At 30.4% G+C, this 27,865-nt stretch overlaps 2 protein-coding genes and 1 long non-coding RNA gene across 5 annotated transcripts; 2 read left to right on the top strand and 1 right to left on the bottom strand.

Annotated features, from left to right (window-relative positions):
- On the top strand, positions 1–27,519 carry LOC132755669 (uncharacterized). Of its 3 annotated transcripts, XM_060746563.1 has the most exons (5): positions 1–298; positions 525–594; positions 957–1,021; positions 25,528–25,558; positions 26,292–27,519. In XM_060746563.1, the coding sequence occupies exons 1-5, from the start codon at positions 272–274 to the stop codon at positions 26,405–26,407; spliced, it is 309 nt and encodes a 102-aa protein (XP_060602546.1). In that variant the 5' UTR covers positions 1–271; the 3' UTR covers positions 26,408–27,519. The 3 variants fall into 3 exon arrangements, 1 of the variants encoding a protein (XP_060602546.1); XR_009629242.1 differs by lacking the exons at positions 1–298; positions 525–594; positions 957–1,021; positions 25,528–25,558 and adding exons at positions 6,173–6,369; positions 6,682–6,712; XR_009629241.1 differs by lacking the exons at positions 1–298; positions 525–594; positions 957–1,021 and adding an exon at positions 6,182–6,369.
- Positions 8,488–10,772, top strand: LOC132755668 (uncharacterized). The gene is made up of 3 exons (XR_009629240.1): positions 8,488–9,032; positions 9,289–9,334; positions 9,800–10,772. It is a non-coding gene; the product is annotated as an uncharacterized LOC132755668 (long non-coding RNA).
- Positions 10,774–13,438, bottom strand: LOC132755667 (uncharacterized). Its single transcript, XM_060746562.1, has 3 exons — positions 12,605–13,438; positions 12,155–12,212; positions 10,774–11,168 (listed from the first exon to the last, which is right to left on the bottom strand). The coding sequence occupies exons 1-3, from the start codon at positions 13,163–13,165 to the stop codon at positions 10,981–10,983; spliced, it is 807 nt and encodes a 268-aa protein (XP_060602545.1). The 5' UTR covers positions 13,166–13,438; the 3' UTR covers positions 10,774–10,980.
- Positions 27,520–27,865: the final 346 nt, after the last annotated feature.

The following is a 27,865-nucleotide window of genomic DNA, read 5'->3' on the forward strand; positions in this document are numbered from 1 at the left end:
ATTTCGTTTTAACGGAAGTTAATGTTGATAAGGAGCGACCTTCTTGTCCAGTTTTATGACTAAAGTTCATAATTAAAGTTTTTATTTGAATTAACATTTTTATCAGTGTTGCTGTGTTACCATTTATTCGAAAGGTTTTTCGCTATACATGTACAAATATTGTGTCTTATTATAACGGAAGAAGGTCGAATGACTTGCAGTTTGCTTTTATCGTATAACTGCGGAAAAGGAAATAAATTTTATCATATTTATTAAGATATAGTTAGTAAATATGCATGGACTACACCGAAAAGTGAAGGTAATAATATTTCACAAATTAAATACCGAATAAAACATCTTCTATTAAAAACGATACTTCCTTCTTGCTTGTTATGTGTCCATGGCTTATTCATATCATACAAAAATTAAGTTTATTAAAATATGAATATGAGTAAGCATATGTAAGTTTTGAACTCAATAAAGAAATATAAAATAATTTCCATTTGATTGACTTATATATTCTATATTTATTTTTTTTCCTGCAGAGAATGGATTCTGCGATGGGTAATTTTATTACTGGCACTGGTGGCGATAGATCATACCTGCATAAACATGGTAAATATAATGATAAATTGGCAACACACCTTTATTCAAAATCCGTCTCTGTGAGTGTTAGGAAATTTAGGATTATACTGTTGCATTCAAGTCTAAATAAAGGGAAGATTGATAGAACAGAAATTAGTTGTAAGAACTAAAAGATGTAACAATATAAAGCTAATATCTCAATCATTTTTTTTGTCATTATTCAGAAAACCTGTGTTTTATTTCCAAATTATGTATGGTATTCGTTTTTTGATGTATGGTCGAACTGTTATTCGCTTTAATGATATAATTACTAAATCTGGAGCATCGGTAGCCACAAAAAAATGATTAAATACGTATATTTAAAACATTTATAGATTGTCATTTTTTTCCAGATAATCAGAAGCTGGAAGAATTCAATGATACGGATTGGTTGATGCCTCTTGCAATCTTTATAATAGTAATACTACTCATAGCAATTAGTATCATATCTCTAAAATGGTGTATTTTTCGACTTAAAAACAACAGCAAGATAAAGTGTCTTTCACCGAAGCAGCTAATAGTTTAAGAATACCTTTGTGTTTCCATTCTACATTGAAATAATTGACAAACTTGGAATATAGAAACAGCACAGAAGAAGGAAATCCAAGAAGAGGGAGCGAGAAAGACTTGGTGTTCTCTAAAAGTCTGTTTTTCTCTTTATTATTTTTTATAAATTGTATCTAAATATTGGGTTTGATTGTTAAGACACTGTATCATTTTAGCAACATGAATATTTCACTTATAATGTTCGACAAATCATTTTTTCCAGTTGCACATATTTTCATTTTGTTCAAGATTACGTAGTGGGAGTTAATTTGGCGAACGGACGAGGAGTTCCGATTGATTTGTGTTTTAAATTTATATGTCTGTACTTGGATATTTGTATCATTGTCATAAATCATTTTCCAAAGAACTATGAACCTTAAGCTTTAATCATATGAGACAGTATTAAAATCTCATTTTCCTCAGTACTTTGACAAACTTTATTATGATTTACACTATAAAGGCGTCAATGAAAAATATTTTTGTTTACGTATGCAAGAAACATATTCTTATATTCGTGTATGTACATTACCAAATTAATTTTATTCTACTCATTTTTAAATTCAGTATCAGTTTAGAAATTCATTCCTGGAACCCAGAAGTACTGAGCAAAAACATAAAGTTACTTGCTCAAGAAAACAAAGGCTTGAGTATGACATGGGTTGAATCAACGCGGCTACCATTCCTTAGATTATGTCGCGTTGACCACCCTGTCGCCGCTTAAATAGGTATTAAACCTACTCATTAAAAGGAACCTCTGTGTATTGAAACAATAGGCGTAAATAGCTGCTTAAGTGGCAGATGCTTTATAAAAGATGATTGAAGTACTTGTTCTTTTTTCCTACATTTCAGAAATCTGAACACATTGATTATTTATAACGGTAAATGTCATTTCCTTATTGCTGCAGATTTCAATGCAAGAGTTGGAGAGAAGCCAGATTATGTTGAAAATGAGTTTTTAATTCATGTAGATTTATTACATGAAGATTACATCGCAGATACTGTTATGTTGAGAAAAAGCCAGGATAAGCAAGTAAATGAACATGGCAAACTTTTATTAAATTTTTGTAAGGCCACTGGTTTAAGAATTTAAACGGGAGAACCGGCGCTGATAAAAAAACCTTGGGTAAATGTACATGTGTAAAAGAGTCAGGTAGAAGTGTCATAGATTTTGTTTTATGTAAGCCCGACCTGATGAAATATGTTACATCTTTTATTGTTGAGAATCCAGATATTATATCTGTTCATTGTGTTGTGAATTTTTCTTTATATTCAAAGTTAAACAGTATTGATGAGGAAGTTGTGCAAGGTAATATAAACAACCCTTCTTTTATGTATAAATGGGATAGTAGCAGGAAACACAAGCATTTAGATGTACTTGAAACTGAGAATGAATGCCATATATTTACAGAATTAGGTTTTTTTTAAATTCAGAAAATACGGAAAATGTTGATAAAAGTTTGTCTGACTTTTATGTTGCTGTTGATGAAATATGTACCCCCCTGTTCAGGAAAAATGTTGGAGATTATAAATTTTCATGTTATAAAAATAAATGGTATGACAAAGAATGTGTGGATAAAAGAAAGATTTTTACCAATGTTTAAATGAGTATAGACAAAATGAGTGTAATGAAAATAGAATAAATATGACTAAAGCTAGAATTTAAGTGAATATACATGTCTTATAAGAAATAAAATGTATAATTTTGACAAAATGCAAACTATAAAATTAGGAAAATGAGACTTTCAAAAGCAAAAGAGTATTTGGAAGTTGTTAAAAAGTTTTGTGTGGTAATAATATTTCGAACAATATTTTCTGCTGATCGTTTTGCTGATATTTTAAAGCAGTTTATCACACCCAGATCTGCCTTTTCAAGCCTGATGATGATAGCTAGCATTTTAGAACAGATATCTTAAATAATGAAACGTTATTTTTCAGATTAACGTGGAAATTTTCTTCTGCTGAGTTTTAAAAGCTTATAATGAGTTAAAATAGGAAAGCGGCAGGTCCGACTTGAGTTTTAAATGAATTGTTTTAAATAGTGGTCTCAAAAAGAGTTTTCTTATCGTTTTCTTAAAAGATTTATTTAATCAAAATTTGATCTTTCGGTATTTCCCTGAAAAAGGAACTGAAGGATACATCATCCTATACACAAAAAGGTGATACAGATGAACCTGGAAATTCAGACAATTACTTTATTAAGTACTATAGGCAAGCTATTTACTACAAGTTTTGAAAATAACCGATTGAAATTTTGGGCCGAAGTTAATAAATGTGTATATTGAGCACAGAGAGGCTTTCCGAAAATATGGGAACGATTGATGTGATATCTTTAATTCTACATGGATTAATTAATCATATGCTTGAAACAATAACAAAAAAACTTTTTTGTAGCCTTATAGATTTTACCAAGGCAATTTGATTTTGTTGTAGCGTGATATAATAGTGGGTTTAAAATTACATTAAGTTAGCATTACAGGAAACGATATTAGAAATATATAAGATCAATCTCTAATACTGTTAAATTTAAGGAGTTTAAGCATTTAAATACAGTTAGCACTGATGTTTTCATTGCATGATTGGCGTTCGGTCAAGGAGATTATTTCGCCTTTTTATTCTCAACTGTACTTTAACGACATTGAGGAGCATTTCATATTAACATAGACTTGATGGTGTAATCAAACCTTTGCTATACGCGATGATAGTGTAATTTTTGGCTGAAACCGAAACTAGCTTACAAATAAGTTTAGATCGTTATTTGAACATTGATTAGATTCTGTTATTTGACTATTGTATGAAATGGATACTAACAGTTAATGTTGAAAACTCAAAAGGCCATGTATTTAGAAAAGGTTGGCACAAACAGCAAGAAATATGAACTTTCACATATAATGGTCCACACTGTAGACATTGTTATTTTTTTTCTATTTAGGTATTTACATTTACCACATGTGTTGGGGGTGGTTCTTTTAGCGCAACGCACGAGGCATAAGCGAGAGGCGTTGAAGGCATATACAAACTCAAAGCCATATTTTCACTAAATTCACCTAATGTTGAATGTTAAAGCACTCCTTAGAACTATTTGATAGTTAGTTGTTCCTATTTTAAACTGATGGATGTGGAATATGGGGATTCAAAGAAAACCAATGTTATAGAAAGAATACATTTACAATGATTTGTAAACAAACTTTTAGGAGTAAGTGGCCAAAAACCAGAATAATTTTGTCTTATGGAGAATTAGGTCGAACAAGTTTACTTTCTAACAGGTAAATATGTATAGTAAGATACTGGTTTGTAAATATTAGAATGGCGAATGCACAAAATAATATAAGACATGTTAATACGATATGATGTTCAGAGACTTAGAAATGTATCCTAATAAGAATTTCATGGGACTGTAATATTAAACGTTTTACTAGACTCATTAGGTTTTACAATCATGTGTGGCTTATTCAAGGAGTTTGAAACAAAAATATTTTTATAGATGTTTGTAATAGCAAAGACTGTATGAAATAATTGTTTACAACTAATGGACGCTCAAATATAAACTTTTTTCATGTTTTAGATATCAGCCATATTAAGACATTGTTAAAATTACTAAATTTAGAAAAGCATTAACAAGACTAAGAGTGTCATCACATTATTTATTTGACGAAAGAAAATGTAGACTTTGAAATACTCTAGAGGATGAGTTTCATTTTTTATTTGAATGTCCCCTGTACCAAGATATTAGACAATGCATATGAAAAAATATTTTTGGAAGAGACCTAATGTAATTAAATTTAGAGAACTTTTTGAATCTGAAAATATTTGGATTGTTAGAAATTTTAGCAATATTTGTTTCCAAAAAATTTGATAAAAGAGACAGTGCATTGTATCAACAATAACCTTGTCCTCTCACTGTGTCATATATATTAATATATTATATATTAGATAAGTTATGACTGACGAATAAGAATCGACTTTGTAATATAACTATTTCATATATATCATGCTTATATCATGTCATTGATGTCATCATATACATTTTATATGTATCACATATACATGTATAATAGACAAGATATGTTATGATGAATAACAATTGACTTTTTAATAGACCTATTTCATGTATACAATGCTATATCATGCAATTGATGTTATGTCACTGCTGATTGTATTATTACTGTGTACTGATGGGCATATTGCCTTTGTATGAATAAAATTTATCTATAATAATCTAGGACTTAGTAAGGACTGAAAGTAGGTCTACTTAATGACTTAAGTGGTAAAAAAAACCAAATACAAGTAGTGTAATCTTTGTGTAATGAGTAACGAAGGTTTTTACATGGCATCCGACGTAAAATAAAGTCAGTAAAACTAAGATTGAAAAATATGTCTGACAATCAGAATCAATTTAAGAATACCCATTATCAACAAATTAGAACCATTTCAGAAATGTCGTCAACATGTCAACGTCTTGTATTTTCGGCTTCAAATTTTTATAGTTAGATTAACGTTTACGCGTAAAATAAAAATATCTTCAAAATGCAGCTCTTTGACGCAAAATAAGACAACCTTTCGTGATACACTGTACTTGGGGCGCAAAGAAGAGATCACGAAACATCATTCTTTCCTCAATCAAATATGTTTATTCAAGTTGAAATGTATAGCCTAAGGCTATGTGCGAGCTCAAGAATATCTGATATTTGTCTTAGCTTTGATATTTGCAATTTCACTTGTACAAAGTGTTCGGAGAAAATGCAACAGTATTGAGTTGTTTTGTGTTACAGTTTGAACAAATATTCATTTTATAAAGAAAGTCTACGAGTTTTGTCTGATCACCGCTCGTGTGACTAAAACACTTGTACATATCCTATAATTAACAAAAACACCAACATCAACTATAAATATAAAATGGGATTTCTAAATATATTTTTCAAAAATAGTATGATAAGCACAATTCTAATGCGCAATAAACACAATAATTAACAACAACAACAACAACAACAACAACAACAACAACAACAACAACAAAAGTTTAATAAAGTTTACGACAAAAATAGACATTACGTTATGGGAAAACTATCTACAGATACAACTTTGAGTTTTTGCATTGATGTAGACACTTATTATGTTTAATTTTCATACTGATTTTTATTTTTTGTGTTATTGTGTTTTAGATGTTTAGGCTCTTATAATTCTTATACAATGGCTATATACACTAATACAAGTCATGCAGAGGTATTTATACAATATATTTGATTAAATTCACTGATTTAAAGCATGGAGGAATAGGAATGCAATACTATTATAGATCCTGACTAGTGTACAATTGAAAGCTTTTTCAATCCACCAACATATTATATTCACTTAAGATTCATTGTCTTCTTCCACAGCAAGCGATAGCATTATATATATTATACTACAATATACTCGCTTCTGTCATGTCTGTCCACTTTGACCATATACTGCTGAACAAGGTTTGAGCAGGTTAAAGGTGAAGAATATCATTTCTTATCATTTCGTAAAGGCTATTCTCTTTCTCTATTTCAGAAACAAGCCGGGTTACTTCTTCATGTGAAAGGTATATCGATTTAACTCTTTCTTCTCTTTATACTTCGTCATCAGTTTCAATCTAACATTGTAAGGAAATTGCATTAAAGTGTTGATAGACAGGTGTTACACAAATTTCATTGCTTTGTATTTTGTATACATTCTATTGTACTACTTCTATCATCAATTCAACTGGTATAAAGAAAGTTTTACTAGTTAGGTTTCGAACGTCTATATGTGTCCTTTTATAGTTTTAATAATAATCCAACAGTTAAATAATATGATGATTATTTTTAAATAGAGTTAGTTACTATTACCAATTTATTGATACCATAGGGTTTTTGGGGTTTTATTTTAAACATTTCCCGGCCCCGATACAGGGAAAAAAAGGGTTTTAAAGAAAATATACACAAATTTAAATTAAACTCAACAGTTACCGGGAAAAACACAAACCCATTGTTTTCGTTTTTAAAAAATATTTATCTACAAAATTTTTTTTAAAAGATAAGTAAAGTAATGTCCAAATTTTAACCCTGATGGTTTTATATTTGGGGGAACCCTTTTGCTTTTTCCCTTTTCTTCCTATTTCAGATAAACCAGATCATATTTTTAAAAAAAAATATTAAACATCATTTTCCTTTTTCATATCAATTTTCTAAAATATTTTTTCAGAGGGATGACTTTACAGTAAAAATGACTGGATGATACCATTTTTTCTGTATGGGAAATTGGGTTTTTTTTTGATACTTTGTTTTATCATCGGATGCTACAGAACCTGAAAAAGGGAAAAATATCGCAAAAAAAAGGTAAACCGGGATTTTAATCTTAAAAATTCCCCAACGCTCATAATTAAAATTTCGGGCTTTGGTAGGTTATCAAGCGGGAAAAACAATAACAAAAAACCCAAAAACAACAAGAAAAACGATTCAAACATGCAAAAAAAAAAAGGAAAGTTTGTTAACATTGGACCTGGAATATGCTGTACTTTTTTAGCAAAGAAATATTTTTTTTAAAGATATCTTTTTTTTTCCAAAATAATGGGGTTTAAAAATAAAAAGAAAAGGTTGGTGCCCCTTTGCTATTTTTAAAAAATTCACTCTTTTTATTTTTTAAATTGGGGGAAAATATTCCTGGGTTTTTTTAAAAGGTCCCCAAAAAAAGGATCTTAATTAGCTGATGGACCAGTGTTTCTATTAAGAACAAACATAAAAATTCCTGGTCTACGTGTATGGACGACAGTCTTAAGTGTTAGCTTAAAAACTGTCAGTGTAAATTTCAAATATCTATCGCCTCGGTCAATATGGCATCTGCCGGTGAATATCACATCGTATTCAATGGCACACTAGTCAATAATTGTATAGTATTTTTATTTACAGATCCCTTTGCTTCAGTACTGCAGTAACGGGCTAGCTCCTATTACATGTAATAGGAGTTAGCCCGTTACTGCACTGAAGTGACGATACATTGCCATTGATATAGGAAATACATGTAGATTATTTACCATTAATTAAATAAGGGACGTGCTGTTATTGAGGTTATTTTTGTATTAATTTTTATTGTACTATTTGTTGAAACTGACTGTTAAGGTTGACACTGGAGATTTTTTTTATTTCGTTGTTTGTTGCTTAAAATATGTTTACATGTGTTTTGGTTGTGTTTAAAAAATTTCCCCTTATACCCCATAAATTGGGGAAAGGGGTGAAAAAGTGTTTCGATGTACCCTTTTTTAATTTTTGGTAGGAAAAAAAAAACCTTTTTTCGGAATTAATTAGAATTTTTTTCCCTGTTTTTCATTGAATCTCACGACCCTTATCATACAATGTTTTTATCAGTATTATTAAATATTTAAGCCTCTTTGAAGTCATACAACATGTATATTTATAAAACATTTCACAGGTATTGTATATATAAATCATTAAACAGAGAATCGATTTATTGCTTTTGTTGCTTTTATCTTTAAAATGATGATGACGATGATGATTATCATTATCATTATAATATCATGTAATCACAACGATCAGAAAGTTTAACATAATCGATAAAATTGATACTTCAAAATGAAAGAAGTACTATGTTTAGATAAATCATACCGTTATATTCTATTTATAGCTTTCATAATTATCATTCATGTTCCGGGTTTACAGGTAATAACATAATTTACTGCTTAAGTCATTTTTATAGACAATTACTCGATAAAATTGTACGTAAATGAAAGGTTTTGGCAAAAAAGAACCAACAGAAATGTGCTTTAAAACTTAATTTTTATTTTTGAAATGCTAAAACGAAATCGCGTCGAGATGAAAACGATTGGTGTTATTTTAAACATCACGGACTTAGTTAATATTTATCAGGTAAATTTATTTCAACATATATTCTTTAAAATCTATTCTTGAACTTAATCATTCATTTATAAATTACATATAGACATAGTGAACATAAAACAGAAAGCATCAAAACTGCTGAATTTTACTGTTCAAACGAATTTTACTTTACTTTCATTTTATGTCAAAACATTCGGCTTTTAAGATAATGAGATAAAATATTCTATATATGAATGGCTAGTGCATTTTTAGAATTGCATATATAATTTAATTTTATCCCTTGCAGGGAGTCTCAAACTCAACTGGTTATCAAGAGGTTGTTTCCACCACAGGTACTTCATAATCTCATTATTATCATCATCGTTCAAACCGTAAAAAGATATATATTTGATGTTCTAGTATGAATGCTAAAAATATTGTTACTAATATTACTTAACAGTATTGATGGCAATCCTTGTAGTTAAATGATATTTCATAGTATAAATATACAAACAATAGTCAAATTTCACTATTCTAAAAATATAATCATCATAACATACAAATGGGTTGAAATGATTTGAAAATGAACCTGTAATGCTATTTAAATATGGTTCCAGCATAATAAGTGTGAAAAGGTTGCAGATAACAACATTATTGTGGGTCCTACCCTGCATGTTTTTATTATTTATTAGTATTCATCAACTATGACCTGTTCACTGAAACAATCTAATTTAAAGAACAGATTTTGTTTCAATCTGCATTATTTAACATGTCGGGCACATGGCATATACGCTAACATCAATAATTTTGTATTGTAGACGATGTCGAATTTGTGGTATTGCGCTTCCTGTTCTTTATACTGACGGTAATGTTAATGTTTGTGGTCGGCCTCGGCTGTTACCGTGTAAGAAATAAATGCAAGGAACCTGCTGTTATATATGATTTATGACTGTAATATATGGAAGCAAATATACAAAAAGGTTCCAAACACAAGAAAAGAGGAAACGATGTCAACAGACGTAAACATCAAATTCCCCGGTGCGGTGAATATTGATATAGAACAAGATGAAGAGGGAAGAAGGTGTTAACATATTATAAAGTTTCAGAGAGAGAGAGAGAGTTCTTCAATAAGATTTCTTTGTGATGTACAATGACAGACAATAGATCATCTATTTCGAGAATAGTGAATAAAGGCACATTTAATTGCTCAATATAATGATCAGTCAATGAAAATATAATCTATATATTGATTAAAGGACATCATCTTTATATTCAGAGGTTGATTGAATATACTAAATAAAATATGAACACCATAAATTGTGTTTTTTAAATCGAACATTTAAAAACATTAAATTAGAATATTTTGCAGTAGTTCGAGTACGTATATCTTTTGATGGTACTCCACCCTTTTCAACTTGATATATTTTTCATCCTAGTACTTCCTAAGCCTTAAAACCAAACAAAACCAAAACACAGATAACTTTGATGCGACCTTTTGTGAAAACCAAATTATAACATGTATCAATTAATGTGATAAGCAATTAAGCGTATACATACATGTTTATATACAAGCGTAGATGCTTCATATACATTTGTATAGATTGGTTTTCACATCTCTTGGATGAGTGTTTGTTTTTATTATGCACGTATGTACAAATTAAGAAAATAGAATAATGATCAACTGTATATAAGCTGTTAGTTGCATCCCCTTAAATGGTGATAACAGAATATCATCCAACACGGATATATATGTATAAATCCCTTGTTGTTAGTTTCTCTTATTGCACTAATACCATTACACGTGACATTTAGTGAGACGAGCGTCAACCACATCTGGGTCTAAATTCGAATAAGCGAAAAATTAGAAATTTTATTAGCTGTTGGTTTAGATCTGCACTAATACAAAACATTTAATATCGGAAAAGTATCTCTTGCCACGTCATCTGTAAAAACCTCAGTGGAGTCCCTTTAATGTAAATCATTGTGATTCATATACAGTCTATGCCGGATTTATCAATGCTGTTTTATCATCTGTATAAACAACTTCATTCACTGTATCTTTAATGTCTGCACTCTTGCATTTCTTTTTCTTTGTTGAAATATAGACGCATGCAAACAACAAGATGATGATACTCCCGATGATAATAGCTCGTACTATGACTTGAAGGAGACCACGAACAAAACAACCTGTATGAATACAAAATTATCATTGTTACACCTGGGAAAGTGTTTCACTATTATCATCTTAGACGAAAATTACAATGTTATAATTTTCATATGTTTTATAATAGCAAACGCAGGATGTTTTCAAAATTTTATTATGGTCATGCAACAATTACAACAGCAACAACAATAATGATAATTATCATAAAATATATTGCTATATTTTATTTTTATATTTTGCTAGTTTTATGTTTTGTAAAGATACAAGTATGTTTATACATGAACAGAGCATGCTACTAAAGATACTTATACATGTTAATTAATAACGATGAATCAACACCAAAGATAACAATTTAAAGCAAAAGAGACTTATTCTGCTTTATTCATTTTTTCCTCATTGTTGATAACATTCGACAAATAATGCACGGAGGGACACCTTACGTCTTCCTGGGCCAGTAAAAAACATGAAAGTCGGCATATGACCTTTTGAGTGTTGGAGTGACGTAAAACCAAACAAGTAACCACATTTATTGGAGAGAAATTATTATCAAAGAAAGTGCATACTTTAGAGACAAATGAAATAAAAATTTGAAGCTTTGCTATAATTTTATTGTAATATACATATGGATATATATAGATTGTGCAAAAGAGCTAAATGAAAAATCATTTACACAGACACTTTTATATTGCTGACATATATAAGTAAGATATGAAGAAATATGAAATAAGTGAGGACAATTGTGGAAATTTAAAACACAGTGTCCGATGACGTGTTTCTTATCATATGTAATATTTGTCTTCCTTCTTCTGTGGTTGTTTATATCATATCAGTTTAGTTCAAAATATTGGGAAACCATCGCTTTTTGCCCATAAAATTCTATCAGCTGATACATCGATAAATGACCTTCACAATGTTTTTTATTAACGTTTTACCATTGGAATCCCGGCTTTTTTCTGCGCAGAACTAAATTATTCATGTATATACACCGATGGTAGAAAAGAATACTTACGAAATTCTGACTCTTGTGCAACACAATCGGGGCAGTTCCTCTCCCAACATATCATCGGCTAAATGTAATAATTATGATTCAATCAGGTAGAATATTATAATTATGATGGAAAATATAAACAGATTAATTTAACTTAAAAACATAGTTTTAAAACTATTAAATTCTTTATTTTAACTGTAATATGTAGTAAGCAGAAACTGCACCCATGGCCTTTAACCTCAATTAAACTTACTTACGACAAGGCGGACATGAATATATCGTTTAATCGGCAAAAGGATGAAATTATATAAACAACATTTCTTAAATAGTTTGACATAAAACATTTCTAAGCAATAAAAAGTCATCGGTTATTTAGTTTAAATTGTAATTTTGCATTTGAATTACTTGGACGTGTATTTTAATTATTTGGTACCACAGTTGAATAATTATATGGTGGGCAAGTTTTCTTACCGGTAATGTTGTATTATGAACACCAAGTTCCTCAACATTTGAGCCATCTGTCATGCCAAAATCCCCTTGTGTAGTTTCTACGTACATTATTACTTTGATTTCATTCTCCATATCCCACAGCGTAATTAAAGCGTTTCCATCTGTAATAGTATCAGCGTCTGATGTGTCTTTAACATCACGCAACTGGTTATAATCATCTCTGCTTGGATAATCACGATCATTGATCGCTTCAAGAATTTTTAATTCTTTTCCAGCATTTATGTCAAGAATGTTATCAAGAATTCCTGTTTTGTTTTTTTCGTCTTCGAGTTTGCCAAATAAAGCCCGTTTAATAAGTGTGCGGCCAAGTTTTACCCCTCTGTAACGATAATCCTTTGTATTGTCCATATCGCCGAGTGCAATTGTCTCCTTTCTGTAATTATGATTTGCTTTTATCTCCTTATTTGCTAACTTCATCTTTATGTCTTCATATAAACCATTTTCTGCAAACACATCATTTGCAAAAACAAAAACACAAAGATAACCCAGAAAGGAAACGGTCTTTCTAAATGTTGTTTTCATGATTAAATAATGATTATTTTCCACGAAGTCTGCACTCTGCTTATACAGTAACGGGTAGTAACATTTCGTAAATAATACGTAAATCTTTATAAATAAGCTAAATTTAAAGCATACGTATTTGATTTACTTTTAATGCCAAGGTTTCACTCCCTCTATTCCAAATGCTGACCTAACAAATAATACTGATAAGACTGATTTTAAAATTAATCGGTCTGATTTATATAAAACAATGAGTATAAATTTCAGTGCAATGGACATTTCGTTGAATTATTGGTCAATTTTTTATGAAATAATGTTTTAAAAATAGTTTTCAAATGTTAAAATAAATTTTATCTTAAAAATAACATTTAAATTAGAGTTTTAAATGTGTCAAAACATATTTTCCAACAAGAAGAAATAACCTTTATGTTATCTTTAGATGCATTCAAAGGTTTTCCTATTTTGAACACAGGTCAAGACAGTAAATGGGAAAACATTTAAAAACTTTGAAGATTTAATAATTAGCATTCTCCCAAAAATATCTCTCTCGTTTTATTTTTTGTTTTGTTTTCTTTTGCGTTGTTCTTTTTTATTAAAATTATATAGAAGAAACCCTACAAAGAAACCTACACATTAAGTGTTTGACATTGATTGAAAAAGAAGTTGCCAGCATAATTAGACAAACTGTTGAAATTAATTTTTAGAGTTTTTTTTGTTGTTGTAAAAAGTAGATAAAATGTTATCTTGTTTTTGTCAGCGTAGAAAAGCGAAAACACCGAGCTACGTGTATGAAGAAATTGAGAAGAGGCAAAGACAAGCCGGGTTAAAGACATTTATGGCCCGGAGGGGCGTTGATTGGAATCCGAATATCAACGCGGGAAACAGTCGGAAAAGGTATTGTTTTAATCACCAGTTCAGATAATAGGTCTGATAACTATGGGATATAACCGGTTAGAAGAATAAAACATTATTAAACAATAATATTCGGTGTCATAGTAACAACGTGGGAGGAGTTGCCTTAAAATTCACCACTGTAAATCTCTTTACTTGATTTATCCATTTTTCAAACTTGAAAACCATGTATCATTTCATGGAAGATTGTACTGACTGATTGGCGAATAGCGCAGGCAATTATCGAACGCCACAATTGTGCCGGCTAACATTGGTGGGGTAGATGTTGTCCAGGTCATCAGAATAAGAGTTTAAGACAGAATTGATAAAATTGTTAAACTGATACATGCTTACTTTTGAAAAAACGTCATCCAACATGTTTTAACGATTTGAAATATTCCACAACATTTTATAATTATTATCCAAAATTGCTACGGATAAAATTTGTGAAGCATATATGAAATTTTCAGTTTGGTAAATATGTTTAAATGCTCTATTAAATTGTCAAAAAATATATGTATAAAGCATGTTCACCTTCCTCATCTGTTATACGAGTATGCTTTCTTTTTATGATTCAGAGAAACAAGAATTCTCTTTCATTTTACATTGCTATTTTATTTCATATCAGTGACCAAAACATGGAGAAGAACAAGCTGCGACAGTTAGGAATATCTGAAAAAAAGCAACCATCGAAAATAGCTGGAATAATACATAACTATTTGTGATGAGCGGTTCCTTGTTGACTGCAATGTCACATGTAGCGAGTTCATTAAAATCTTCAAGGTCAGCGCTACATACGCACAATGTTAGAAGGCGATGCAACCTCCATTTTTATCTGTTTCACAGCACACCAACACAACGATATACTTATCTGTTTGTTTGGATTTTCGCGTCAAATTGTCCTGCATCGGTGAAGGAGCGAAAGCTTGTGAAAATGTGCAAAGCTTTGCTGAGGCAAAACTGTCACAGCAAATCTTATCCTCCGTACTAGAATCTCACAAGCACGACAATTCTTGACATGCTGAAGGCCAGGTATGGCCAAATAGTAACTTAACAAAGCAGCTGTTCGACAAATTGATCTTCTTCTTGCATCCGATGTTTACGAAAGAAAATTTGTAGAATGATGTGAACACTAATGTTTCCTAAATTAGTCGTATAGCTGGTTGCAATACATCAGTGTAAGGGTAAGATTTTCAGTTTTTAAGGGGTTCATTTATGTATTTTATCATTAAGACGTAGTAAATGTGTGATAATATTTTGTTGTTCAAAAAGATCATAGTGCTGGCATTAGTGATTCAATCCAACAATCAACTGCTGCTTGACTGGCTGATAAGAGAACACTATTACGAATTAAACTGAAGGGTGTGCGGTAATTTAACGTTTATTCAAACCACAAAACAAGGACGTTAAGATATATGTTAAAATAGCTATTTGTATCATAGTTTGGAGACCTTTCTGTTGACAATGTGTCAGGGTTAAATCGTATACATATACATGCACAGTGCGTTAACTGGAGTGCCGGTATTAAGTTACAACGCCAATCCAGAGAAGCCATTGATGGCTCAATTTTTGTGGGGTTTACATATTTCAGAGAAAAACGCAGAAAGTATATTCAAGCGATATTTTCATTTTTGGGGATATGGCAAAAGAACTGCATTTTGCATAAAAGGAAGAACAAACACGCAATGATATTCGGCTGCCATCAGTAGCTCTTTTGTGCTTATTATACTATAGATTTGAAATCAGACAAGTGTTTCTACTTCCAAGATTCAACAATAAAATGGAAATTATATTCACGCGACTTTAAACAAAACTGCCTAATCAATAACGTACATTATCACAATATAAATACAAAAAGTAAAGGAAGGTGTTGCTTATATACAGTATAAGCATATTACTTTTGGAGGAAGACCTCAGCTAGCATACAGAATTTCGGTGCCCGTCCGTGCGTAAAACAATGAACAGAAAGGCACAGGCACCTGAGGTCTTCCTGCACAAGTAAAGCTTGGAAGTTGCCATATGAATTAAACTGTATTGATGCGACTTAAAGACCACCCCCCCCCAAAAAAAAAAAGTAAAGTCTTTGACAACTCAGATGAATGATCTGTTTAGCATTTCTCTAATTATCATGACTATATTTGCATATATTTCATTCATTTAACATATTGTTGACTTATTGTTTATTGTCGCAGCATATATTTTACAATGGCATACTGATTTACATATATAGCCGTATCTATTCATTCATAAGTGTCGTACTGTCAATGAAAAACCCCGTTTAAAGAGATTTAATATACACCCGTGTTTATCTAGTCTCACGAGTATCTTATTAACATTTAAAATACTTTATATCAAAAATAGTTATTAGTGATACGATTTTGATGAAATGCTCTACCATGATTGTGTATGGTATTTCAATCCAAATATGTTAAAATTGTTTTTGTTGTTGTTGTTCTTTAATATTTCATTTTTTCTGTATAAGCACTCTGACTATCACGTGTGCTCTAATTAGTGCCGAAATCGATTTCGGTAATTATAGAGTAGTCGTAAACGTTCAGTTTAATTTTTTATTGATAAGGTTATTTTTTTTACATGATGTAACCATTGCATTGGGAAATCCCTTTAGTAATTAGAAATTCATCTTTTCCTATTATACGTGTACAAATGACCATGTCCAAACACGCGTGGAAGAATACCGAGGGGATTAGAGGATAAAACAAAAATATATATCTAACGCTTTTTCAACTGTGTATTTAACCATTAATATGATATTTTCAAAAATAAAATGAAAATAAAAATCGAATACTTTTAGCTGTCATGAAAGATGTGGTCTTAACTATAATATAACTGTTGTATATTGTCTTATGTTTTAGAATACCCTAAACTCGACAAAGTATCATAGTGAAGAAACTGACAAAGGTAACTTCTTTACAGTTCATGTAAATTATGATATTATAATGTAATATTGATTATTCTAACACGACCCGCATTTTTCGCTATTGAACATAGAAGAACCGAAAGTGTGTGTTTATGCTATAAAATCACTGTTTGGCGTTCTACATTTAGACATGTGACGTAATCATTATACACGTGACGTAACCACTAAAATGTGACGCGCTGAAATTAAGAACGGAAACAAATCAGGCTCAATTTAGCTTCATAATCAGGTACGGCAGCATTTATTTGTTGATGTCGTGTTAGAAAAGAAATATTATATCCAAATCGGTGATTTTATTGCTTGATAAAATCACTGTTTGTCGTTCGGATGCGCATCATTATATCAATCGGGCTACGCTCTCGTAATATAATTCCTCGCATCTGAACTCCAAAGAGTGATTTTATTGAGCAATAAAATCACAGTTTGGGATATATATTTTTAATTGAAATATCTGCATGTTCTATAATTCAATAATATAAAATTAAAATATGATAGACATATAAATATTGTAATAGATAATAGCTTAAGTATTAATATCATACAGGTTGTTTACAAGTCAAACTATGTTAAAATATCAATCATCTTGTCCAATTGTAACACAAATGTCATGAAATATTGGCGTAACATATGACATTATGAGTAAAACAAATATTCAGTCAACATATGACATTATATGTAAATAAATATTGGCTCTACAAGTAAATGACATTATACGTATATCAAATAATTGGCTCTGTATATGACACTACAAATAAAACAAATATATATTGGCCCAATCAGTAAAATAAATTTTGGTTCTATTAGTTCAATAAATAATGGCACTATCAATAAAGCAAGTATTCTCTATCAGTAATTATTACAGTCATTTTTTTCTAATTTCTGAAAAAAAAATTCAAATCATTTTCTTTTGCAGGTAACATGCATCTTGTCACATTACGCTTGTTCGTCTTTGTTTCCATTGTTCTGATAATGTTTATTGTTGCCACCGGCTGCTACCGCCTCAGGAACAACTGCAAAGAACGAGTTTTTATAAATGAGATTTGAACATCGTCTGATGTAGGTGAATGATATATGAATAGAGGATAGCCAATGACGGACTGCAGAAGACGTAAAGTTTTGTGAAGTTTTATGGAATTATGTGGTTATGAAAAATTATAGAAGCTACAATAGAAGCGAGTTCTTTGGAGTCATAATTGAAGTTATGATGATCAAGATCTGGATAAAACTTCATAAACTTATGAATAAAAATTCTTGATTTTATGCCCTCATAAGTTTGATACAATTTTACGCAAATTTATGCAAATTTACGAATGGCCACTATGCCACCTTGACAACTAACCAGATGATATTTTAGAAGAAACGGGATAAGTTTGTACAAATATGATTTTTAGATGTAAATTATTATTATGATCTTTTAAAAATTGATTCTTAATGTTACATGAAAAGTTTTTTTTTATTCGAATTAAACTCTTAAGTTTTATGATTGAAATTAACTTCGGTTGAAATAAGCAGTTTAAACTGTATAGGTAAAATGTATCGAAATATTCTGCCTGAGACTATCACTGTAACCTGCATACATAAATATAACAGAATAAAATGCCGTTTTTTGTTCTCGTACATATTAATGAATTTTTAGAGGACCTGATTTCATGTAAGGTGTATTAATATTGATATTTGTTAACAATGATTAAAATATATGATTACAAAGATTTCTACACGCGTTTTTATTCCTTTATGAGTTGTAATGCGCATGTATTCTTATATATTCTAGCTACTAAAACACATACATGTACAACATTCGGGAAATATAATAAGAACAAAGTTATTTTGTAAAGAAAAGTGAGGACAGATAAATACATGTATTAAATATTGACAATCGCAATGTACTTTTGGCAATGATTGTTTGATATTACATCAAGATAATTTCCTTCTTACATGTTTGTTCGCCGGTATTGCTTTCAATCCAGATAAAAGTGATTATGTAGTTTTCCAGTTTTCATTATACATGTATAGCTTCATTCTATGTTATACAATTTAGTCATGACAAAAGCGGTTTATCATCAAATGATAATGTCATTTATTAACACTGTTCTAATTACTGAATTATTACAACAATCGTGTTGTAACGGAAACGATAATTCGCCAAGTTCCGCAAAATGTTAGGAAATAGAAATCAAAATGAAGAACTTTCGCTATATAGATCTAGTTTTCATATAGATATATAGACAAATATTTAACAGTTTTGTAGGAATTATATAAACCTTGTTTTACATAATGATAATCATATAATAACAGACATGAACATTTTTACGAAAGTAAAAGGGGCTTGGCGATCTCTCACCTTCTTAGTTCTTATTCTGTGTATGTTTCTATATATCTTTATTACTCATTTCAATATCACGAATTTGAACTAAACTGCTGGAAAGGAATAAATTAGTGACTCCAGTCCTTTATGAAATGTTCAAATAAACTTAACCAGCTTCCATTTTTGGAACAGTTTATTCCCTGCGGTCTGGAGACCGCAGGGTATTGGTACGCGTTTAACTTTTGAGGCATGGAGGAGCACGTGACCTGTTTTCGGTACATGGAGGAGCATGTGATCTGTAAACCGTACATGATTGGTTAATTGACCTTTTCGGAAACCTGGATAAATACCGTTTGCCGATACGTTACGGATAATCCTCTAGGGAATAAGACACCTAATTAAGAACAAAAAACTATTACGTGATATATTTAATTTTCTATAATTATGTTACCGTTTAAGGTGGAAAAACTTGAATGATGTGTTTGAAAATTATCAATGTTTCTTTAATATGTATCTCAAAATGTTACAAACAATAAATTGTTTATACTGAAAATCTACAAAATTAAAATATTCGTAGTGGCATCTGCCATCATAAATACTTGTGTGTTTACTTTATTATTTTTTTTTGCTCGGAATTATTCATAAAATGGTAGGCTTTTTTAATTATTAAAAAAGAAATAATTGTTTTATGTTCGACCTTCTCCGGTCATCAACGGTCACCAGTTTCCAAAGACCTTCTTCTATATTAATCGATTACTGTCAACTTTATTCCTGATACAAACGTTTATTTGTCCTCGCCCCCCCACCATTGAAAATAGTTAAATGAAATATATTTATATCATTAAAAACGTTCCCCGCAGGAAACCATTTTACTTGTTATATATTGTGGGAATATCAATAGCGCCGTCACATATACCATTTCCGCTGTGAACAAAAAGTAGACGTGTAGTATAACGCATATTTCGTTTTTAACGGAAGTTAATGTAGATAAGGAGCGACCTTCTTGTCCAGTTTTATGACTAAAGTTCATGATTGATGTTTTATTTGAGTTAACATTGTTATCAGTGTTGCTGTGTTACCATTTTTTTTTCGAAAGGATTTTCGCTATCAGTGGCGTACCTACCGATTAAAAGAAGAGAGTTTCGAAAACTAAAATATCAAAATGAAATCAATAATTTGGGCGTAGATTGATCAACATATTCATAGCTGCTAATCGATTGTATATGTATGCTTATGATGTTACCTTATTCGAAGATGCGTTAACAATCAAGAAATCAATTATAAGAAGAGGGAGTAAGCACATATGAGCAAATTTTAATAAAACAATTTCTTGGGTATATCAATGCTTAAAAGAATCAATGTTATAATGCTAATAAGCCTTGTCAAAATCAAAATAATGATAAGAAATTGTCCAATATATGACAATCATTTTTTCACAAGAATAAAAATTAGTGAAAACTAAACATTTATTTCATTTTTTTACATCTAGATCTATATGCAAAATTAAGATCTTGTCTGCAACTTGGTGTTTGCAGCCAAATGGAAGGGAGTTAGCTGTATGGAATTTACCTTGTTGCTATAAGTCAATATATTATTTGTTAATTTAGTAACATTCGTTCATCTTATATTCAATTAAAATTGTGTAGAATAGTTTGGGCCCTATGAATCAGATCTTTGCCAGCATCTATCATTACAAACCAAACTCAACTTCTGTTTATATGACCGTAAAAATGAATACATGTATCTACAAAATATATCACTACAGAAAGATGTTTCTACTATATTATTTTATTGTGTATAGAAATAGAAATACTTCTGCAAACAATGACATATATATATTCTTTTTTTATAAGTAATCTCATTTATACATATTTAAAACATAGACAAATATACAACGAAAACAATGTATAGCCATATTAGACACGTCAAGTACGTCCTAATTCTTTTATTTTCACCAACTTTAGATAACGAGTTGGCGAGCATCCTTTTATGTGCGTGAGGCATTTAACGTCCTGATGAAATATCTTAAATATTTCGAATGGAAACTGAAAGAGTAGAGAATAAAAACTGTTAAGGACAATATTTATTTTCTTCAACATTGACATAATACGCATTTAAAAATATTTAAGGAACCTTAATGATCGTTCGATACTACATCTTAGCTGATAAATACGATAACATTTTGTTACACTAAAACATTTAAACTGTTGTGTTTGTATTAAAACCATACAGGTCATGTTAAAGCAAATTTTTCCTTGATTGTATCTCATGTTAAGTTATGATGAAACAAAAGAACAATAACAAAGAAAAAACTTGTTAAACATTTTTTATCACAATAGAGAGACACCTGGCTATGTTTTGTTTTTCTAATACATGTAGTAAATAACTTTTGAACTTTTTAAAAAATTGTCAATGTTAGACTTCGTGCAATTTCTCTTACATTCAATACATGTACTTGATGTCATTTTCATTACTGTAGATAAAGACAATAGAAGTACAATTAGTTTAGATGTCCCTTAAATCCCTTATTTTAGCACATGTAGCTATATTTTATGTATATCTCTGGCGACCCTTCGACCAAAGACCTGCACTCGGCGTACACTAAAAATAAGCCGAGGTACGCCCCTGGCTATACATGTACAAATGTTGCGTCTTATTATATCGGTGGATGTGGTTACAAGCAGAAGGTCGAAGGACTTGCAGTTTGCTTTTATCGTATAACTGCGGAAAAAAATAGATGTTGTCATATTTATTAAGATATAGATAGTAAATATGCATGGACTACACTGGATAGTGAAGGTAATACTTTCATAAATAAAATACCGAATTAAACATCTTCTATTAAAAACGACACTTCCTTATGGCTTGTTATGATGTGTTCATAGCTTATTCATAACATACAAAAAATAAGTTTATTAAATATAAATATGAGTAAGTTCATGTAAGTTTTGGACATACATACATAAGTTTTGGACACAATTAAGAAATTTGATAATATTTTCCATTTAATGGAATCATGAAATTGTAAGTGTTCTATATTCTATATTCAATTTGTTTTTTTTTTCTTGTAGAGAATGGATTCTGCGATGGGTAATTTTATTACTGGCACTGGTGGCGATAGATCATACCTGCATAAACATGGTAAATATAATTATATATTGGCAACACACCTTTATTCAAAATCCATCTCTGTGAGTGTAAGGAAATTTAGGATTATACTGTTGCATTCAAGTCTAAAGGGAAAATTGATATCTGTTGTGCAGATGCACAGAAATTAGTTGTAAGAACTAAAAGATGTAACAAAATAAAGCTTAATATCTCAATCAATTATTTTATCATCATTCAGAAAACCTGTGTTTTATTTCCAAATTATGTATGGTATTCGTTTTTTTGTATGGTCGAACTGTTATTCATTTTAATGATATAATTACTAAATCTGGAGCATCGGTAGCCACGAAAAAAAAAATATTTTGAATATATTTAAAAAAGTTATAGATACACAAAAATGTAGTCATTAATTTTCAGATAACCAGAAGCTGGAAGAATTCAGTGATGCGGATTGGCTGTTACCTCTTGCAATCTTTATAGCAGTAATATTACTCATAGCAATTAGTATCATATCTCTAAAATGGTGTATTTTTCGACTTAAAAACAACAGCAAGATAAAGTCTCTTTCACCGAAACAGCTAATAGTTTAAGAAAACCTTTCAACAAGAAGCATACTTAAAGAAGTTTGTTTCTATTCTTCATTGAAGTAATTGACAAACTTGGAAAGTATAGAAACAGCCCAGAAGAAGGAAATCCAAGAAGAGGGAGCGAGAAAGACTTTGGTGTTCTCTAAAAGTCTGTTTTTCCCTCTATTATTTTTTTTATAAATGGTATCTTAATATTGGGTTTGATTGTTAAGACACTGTATCATTTTAGCTATTAGAATGGTCGACAAATTATTTTTTGCCAGTTGTATATATTCTCATTTTGTTCCATACCAAGGTTACGTGGTAGAAGTATATTTGACAAACGGAGGAGGAGTTCCGAGGAGTTCCGATTCATACATTTGTGATTTAAATGTATATGCCAGTACTAAGTGATTTGTAGCATTGTCATATATCGTATGAACCTTTGAACATATGAGACAGTAACATTAAAAAACATTTTCTTCAGTTCTTTGACAAACGTTTTGATTATGATTTCCTATACAACAGGAAATACTTCTTTAATAGTTAATAAACACACTTGACTATTGTGTTCGCAATAAAATTTGGAACGTTAATTTTAATAGCTATCCTGTGAAATACTTTGAGGACACTGTGCTTATTGTTGTGGTATTATCATTTGCTATATTTAGATTAGTGTTTTGTTATTGTTAATATAAATATTATAAATAAACTATGTTATTTTTAGTATATAAATGCGTTTTTTTATTCACATTTCCTAATGCCTTACTTTTTTCCCTCTGATACTTAAATGATGATTTTGAATATTTGTTTTGCATAAATTGAAATAAACATTTCTGAGTTGTAAGTTTAATAATCACAGATCAGTGCAGTATTCTTATTTCCGTCAAGAGTATGACATGGCCGTGCATATATTTTATTTTGAGGGCATTTGCAGTAAACAATCATACCGTTTAAATTGTCCAGTTATATTTTATTTAAATGAAGTTATTAATTTTTACTGAAAGCAGTCTAATTAACGTATGTGATAAACAGAATTTCATATTCGTGCATGTAAATTACTAAATTTAATTTTATTCTAACGTTACATGTTTAAAATTCAGTTTTAGTTTATACAAATATCATTATAGTGTTAGATTGTGTAGGAAGCTATAAGCTTGCTTGTAGACACGCCTTCAAAGTCATTACTGGAACCAAAAGTACTGAGCAATGAGTGTAAAATTCCTTGCTCAAGAACACATAGGTATGCTCATGACGGGAGTTGAACCAAGTTGCAACGTGGCTATCTATCATTTGACCACCCTGTCGCCGCTAGTATTAAACCTACTCATTAAAAAAACCCTAAATGATTTGAAACAAAATGTGTAAAAAAAGTTACAAACGCTTGATAAATGTTGATTCATTCGCATGTGCTTTTTATTAATACGGATTGAAAGTAGTTCTAGTACATGATTTCAGTGGTAAACAAAAACACATAGAAGTAGTGTACTCGTAGGTAACAAATGTATTTACTTTATATCCAACGGAAAACAAAGTTAGTGAAACTGAGGCTCTATGCCCATTGTCAACCAATTGTAACCCAATCAGATGTATCGACAACAGGTAAACATGTTAACATAAAATGAAAACTCTTCAGACTGCCTCTCGCTGTCCATTTCCGTATCAAGCTTTGTGCGACGTTGTTCAAAGTGATACGACTTCAAGTCGTCACACAAATCTGGCGAGCTCCGGTAAAAGTTATGTTTGCCTTACGTTTGATATTTGTAATGTTAGTTTTACAAATCTTCGGAGAATATACAAAAAATATTGAATTCATTGTCTTAAACTTTGAATTTTCAAGGAGTTATTATTTATTTTTAGAGAAGGTCTACGTATTTTCAAATCACCCATCGTATAACTAAAAAATTATGCTATTAATAACAAAATCACACACATTATTAATAAATACTAAATGGGGTTTCTAAATATTTTTAAGTATATTATAATGGCAAGTCTAATCATAGCAAGTGTCACTCTCGTAATAACAGAAAAACCACAACTCAGTAAAAAAGAACAACAACGAAAATGCAACAAAGCAGGAAGTGCAAAAGTTAAACAAATGAGATTTAATATTATAGTTAATGATACAAATAAATATTACGTTACATAAACAATATATACAGACACACTTTATTTGTGCGTTTAAATAGAGAGATACATACAGACAGACAGATACAATGGAAAACTACACAAGTCATGCAGAGGTATCTATGAATTATACATATATTTTCACTGAATTCATGTATGTTGAAAAATACAGTAATAAAGTAATTCTTTGTAGTTCCAGACTAAGCTAGAGTTGAGCAACAGGATATGTTCACTAAAGTTTCATTGTCTTCTTTCCCCAGCAAAGCGATGGCAATTTATTTTGTAAATAACAATATTTTGGGATCTGTCCACTTAGTCAGCTGACTTACAAAACATTTACGCCACATAGAGTATAGGGCTCTATACTTGTAAGAAAGTCTCCAACATGTTATTGGTGAAGCATGTCATTTCTTATCATATTATAAAGGCTATTCTCTTTTTATTTCAGAAACAAGCCGGTTTGCTTCTTCATGTGAAAGGTATGGAAACTTTTTATACTTTGTAGCGTTCATTTAAAATCATGAGGTGATCTTTTCAGCCAGGTTTTTAACAAAGATCACTGCTTGTAGCTTTTTATTGTATATTTTTAGATTTAACAGGTATCCTGCACTGATTGAGATTGACCTATACGCGTGAAAGTTTTACTCGTCTATATGTGTTATAAATTTTATTAATAATTCAAAAATTTTTCAATTATGATGATCCTTTCTCCAAATAAATGTAGGAATGAAAAGAAGTTATCAAGACCAATTTATGGAAAACATATGACTTTGGTTTAATTTCAACTTTTCGTCGATAAATGGAAAAATGCTACTTTATATTTTACATGGTTCGATGAAGGACATCTACACATCGTTTGTCACATTTCTGCTATATAAAACTTTAATAAAAAGATAACAGAACACTCACGGTTTAAGTAACCTATCACCTTAACGCAAAAAAGAATCCCATGTGCGTGTTTAAGATACTATATAGTAACTATGTATCAATAAAGATAATTGGGTTTCATCCCAAACTTATTCTGAAGGTTTTATTTCGTGGCCCGTCAGCACTTTTCTTTTTTTCTATTTTAGGGTCTGAGTTGAGAAAAATATCAGATTTGAGCTGAGATTTTGACTTTGAGAACGTTAATGAAAGCCGAGCCAGATATATAAAAGAGAATTTTGTAAAATCGTTTTCCTTTGTCATTTTATTATCTATATACTTTTTCAGATGATGACATACAGTATAATGACTGGATGATACCAGTTTTCTGTATAGGATTAGGTCTCCTGATACTTTGTTGTATCATCGGATGCTACAGAACCTGTAAGAAAAATCATCGCTAAAAAGTAAACCGAGTTAAAGTCTTATAAATTCTCCACGCTCAAAATTTTATTTCTGCTTCGATATGATTCACAAGCAGAAGACAATAACAATAAAAAATCAACAAGAAAACGACTTACAACAGTAACTATTATAGGGGGATATACGTTGTTCTCGAAATGCTGCACTGTTTTAGCAAAGAAACGGTTTAAAAGTGATCAAAATGTAAAAAAAATTGGTTCGAATAAACGGATAAAAAGGCAGGTTTTTCCTCATTGCCTGAGTTTACACATCACCACACCTTAATTTGTAATTGAAAAAAGGTTCTTTTTGGTACTTTGATTATTCATAAAATTGATTTACATTAGTTGATGTGTGATGGACTAGTGTATCTAATAGGAACAAAAACATTCTGCTCTACGTGCATGGACGACAATCTCAAATGATTTCTTAAAAGATCAGTGTAAATTTCACAAACCTAATGCGATTGTTCATAAAATACAACGAAATGACATTGGTGATAGAACCGGATATGACAGGATTATTCGATGAAAGTGTAAAACTATCTTAGATTGATATTTTCAATACTGTTGCATGCCTTATCAAATGAATCTGAGAAATTTTCCAAGCATACCTAGTTTTTTTACATCAAATCTAGCAAACAAGAAAAAAATAATAGGAGTTAGTTCGTTACTTGACTAAAGTGATGATATAGTGGCATGCATTAAGGTATTATAATATTTATGCAGATAATGTATTGTCAATTTGTGTAGCGGCGTGCTTTTGTTAAGTTTTTTATTCTACTAATAATTATTTACTATCTTTTGAAACAAGTCGTTGAGGCTGTGACCTGGGTTATTTTTCTTTCGCTGTTTGTTGCTGAAAATCAGTGTACACGTGTTTCGTTGTGTTTATAAATATACCCTTCTTGTAATCAGTTTGAAGTGAAAATTTGTGAATGTAGTAACATCGAAATATAAGACGCCTGCTTGCATTAAATTATCACTACTCTTAACAAATGTTTGTATCAGTAATATATGTTTTTTTAAGACTGTAAGCCTTTTTTTTACAACATGTATATTGATAAAGATTTGACATGCATTGTATATACAATAAATTAAACAGAGAAACGATTTATTGGTTTTGTTGTTTTATCTTTAGAATTATTATTATTTGGGGAGCCATGGCCTAGTGGTTAAGGTGCTACATCTCAACTCAGGTCTTTAATCGGATCACGACCATGCTTCTTCATATGACACCAGTACTAGTTCCAGGGAGCGAACTTGAAAGTGATTGATATAAATTGCTTGCAAGAAATGGTTTCGCATTCAAGCTTAAATAAATATGTTTAAACCAATTATTTCTATTATAATGATAAGACAAAATATTCTGAAATCACGGCGATTAGAAGGTGTAAGCTTACTTTAGTCATAATCTTCAAAATGATAGAAGTTCTATTTTTAGATACATTATACAGTCAC

Source organism: Ruditapes philippinarum, unplaced genomic scaffold (genome assembly GCF_026571515.1).
Source record: "Ruditapes philippinarum isolate M1 unplaced genomic scaffold, ASM2657151v2 ctg340_1_1_1_1, whole genome shotgun sequence".
Classification (NCBI taxonomy): domain Eukaryota; kingdom Metazoa; phylum Mollusca; class Bivalvia; order Venerida; family Veneridae; genus Ruditapes; species Ruditapes philippinarum.

What these genes read in the sequence shown, in the direction of transcription:
- LOC132755667 (XM_060746562.1), bottom strand. Translation starts at nt 13,165, where the DNA reads ATGAAAACAACATTTAGAAAGACCGTTTCCTTTCTGGGTTATCTTTGT. An exon ending in TTCATAATACAACATTACCG is followed by an intron (nt 12,213 to 12,604) that starts GTAAGAAAACTT and finishes TATTACATTTAG; the next exon opens with CCGATGATATGTTGGGAGAG. An exon ending in TGCACAAGAGTCAGAATTTC is followed by an intron (nt 11,169 to 12,154) that starts GTAAGTATTCTT and finishes GTATTCATACAG; the next exon opens with GTTGTTTTGTTCGTGGTCTC.
- LOC132755669 (XM_060746563.1), top strand. Translation starts at nt 272, where the DNA reads ATGCATGGACTACACCGAAAAGTGAAG. An exon ending in ATCATACCTGCATAAACATG is followed by an intron (nt 595 to 956) that starts GTAAATATAATG and finishes ATTTTTTTCCAG; the next exon opens with ATAATCAGAAGCTGGAAGAA. An exon ending in TTTGCTTCTTCATGTGAAAG is followed by an intron (nt 25,559 to 26,291) that starts GTATGGAAACTT and finishes ATACTTTTTCAG; the next exon opens with ATGATGACATACAGTATAAT.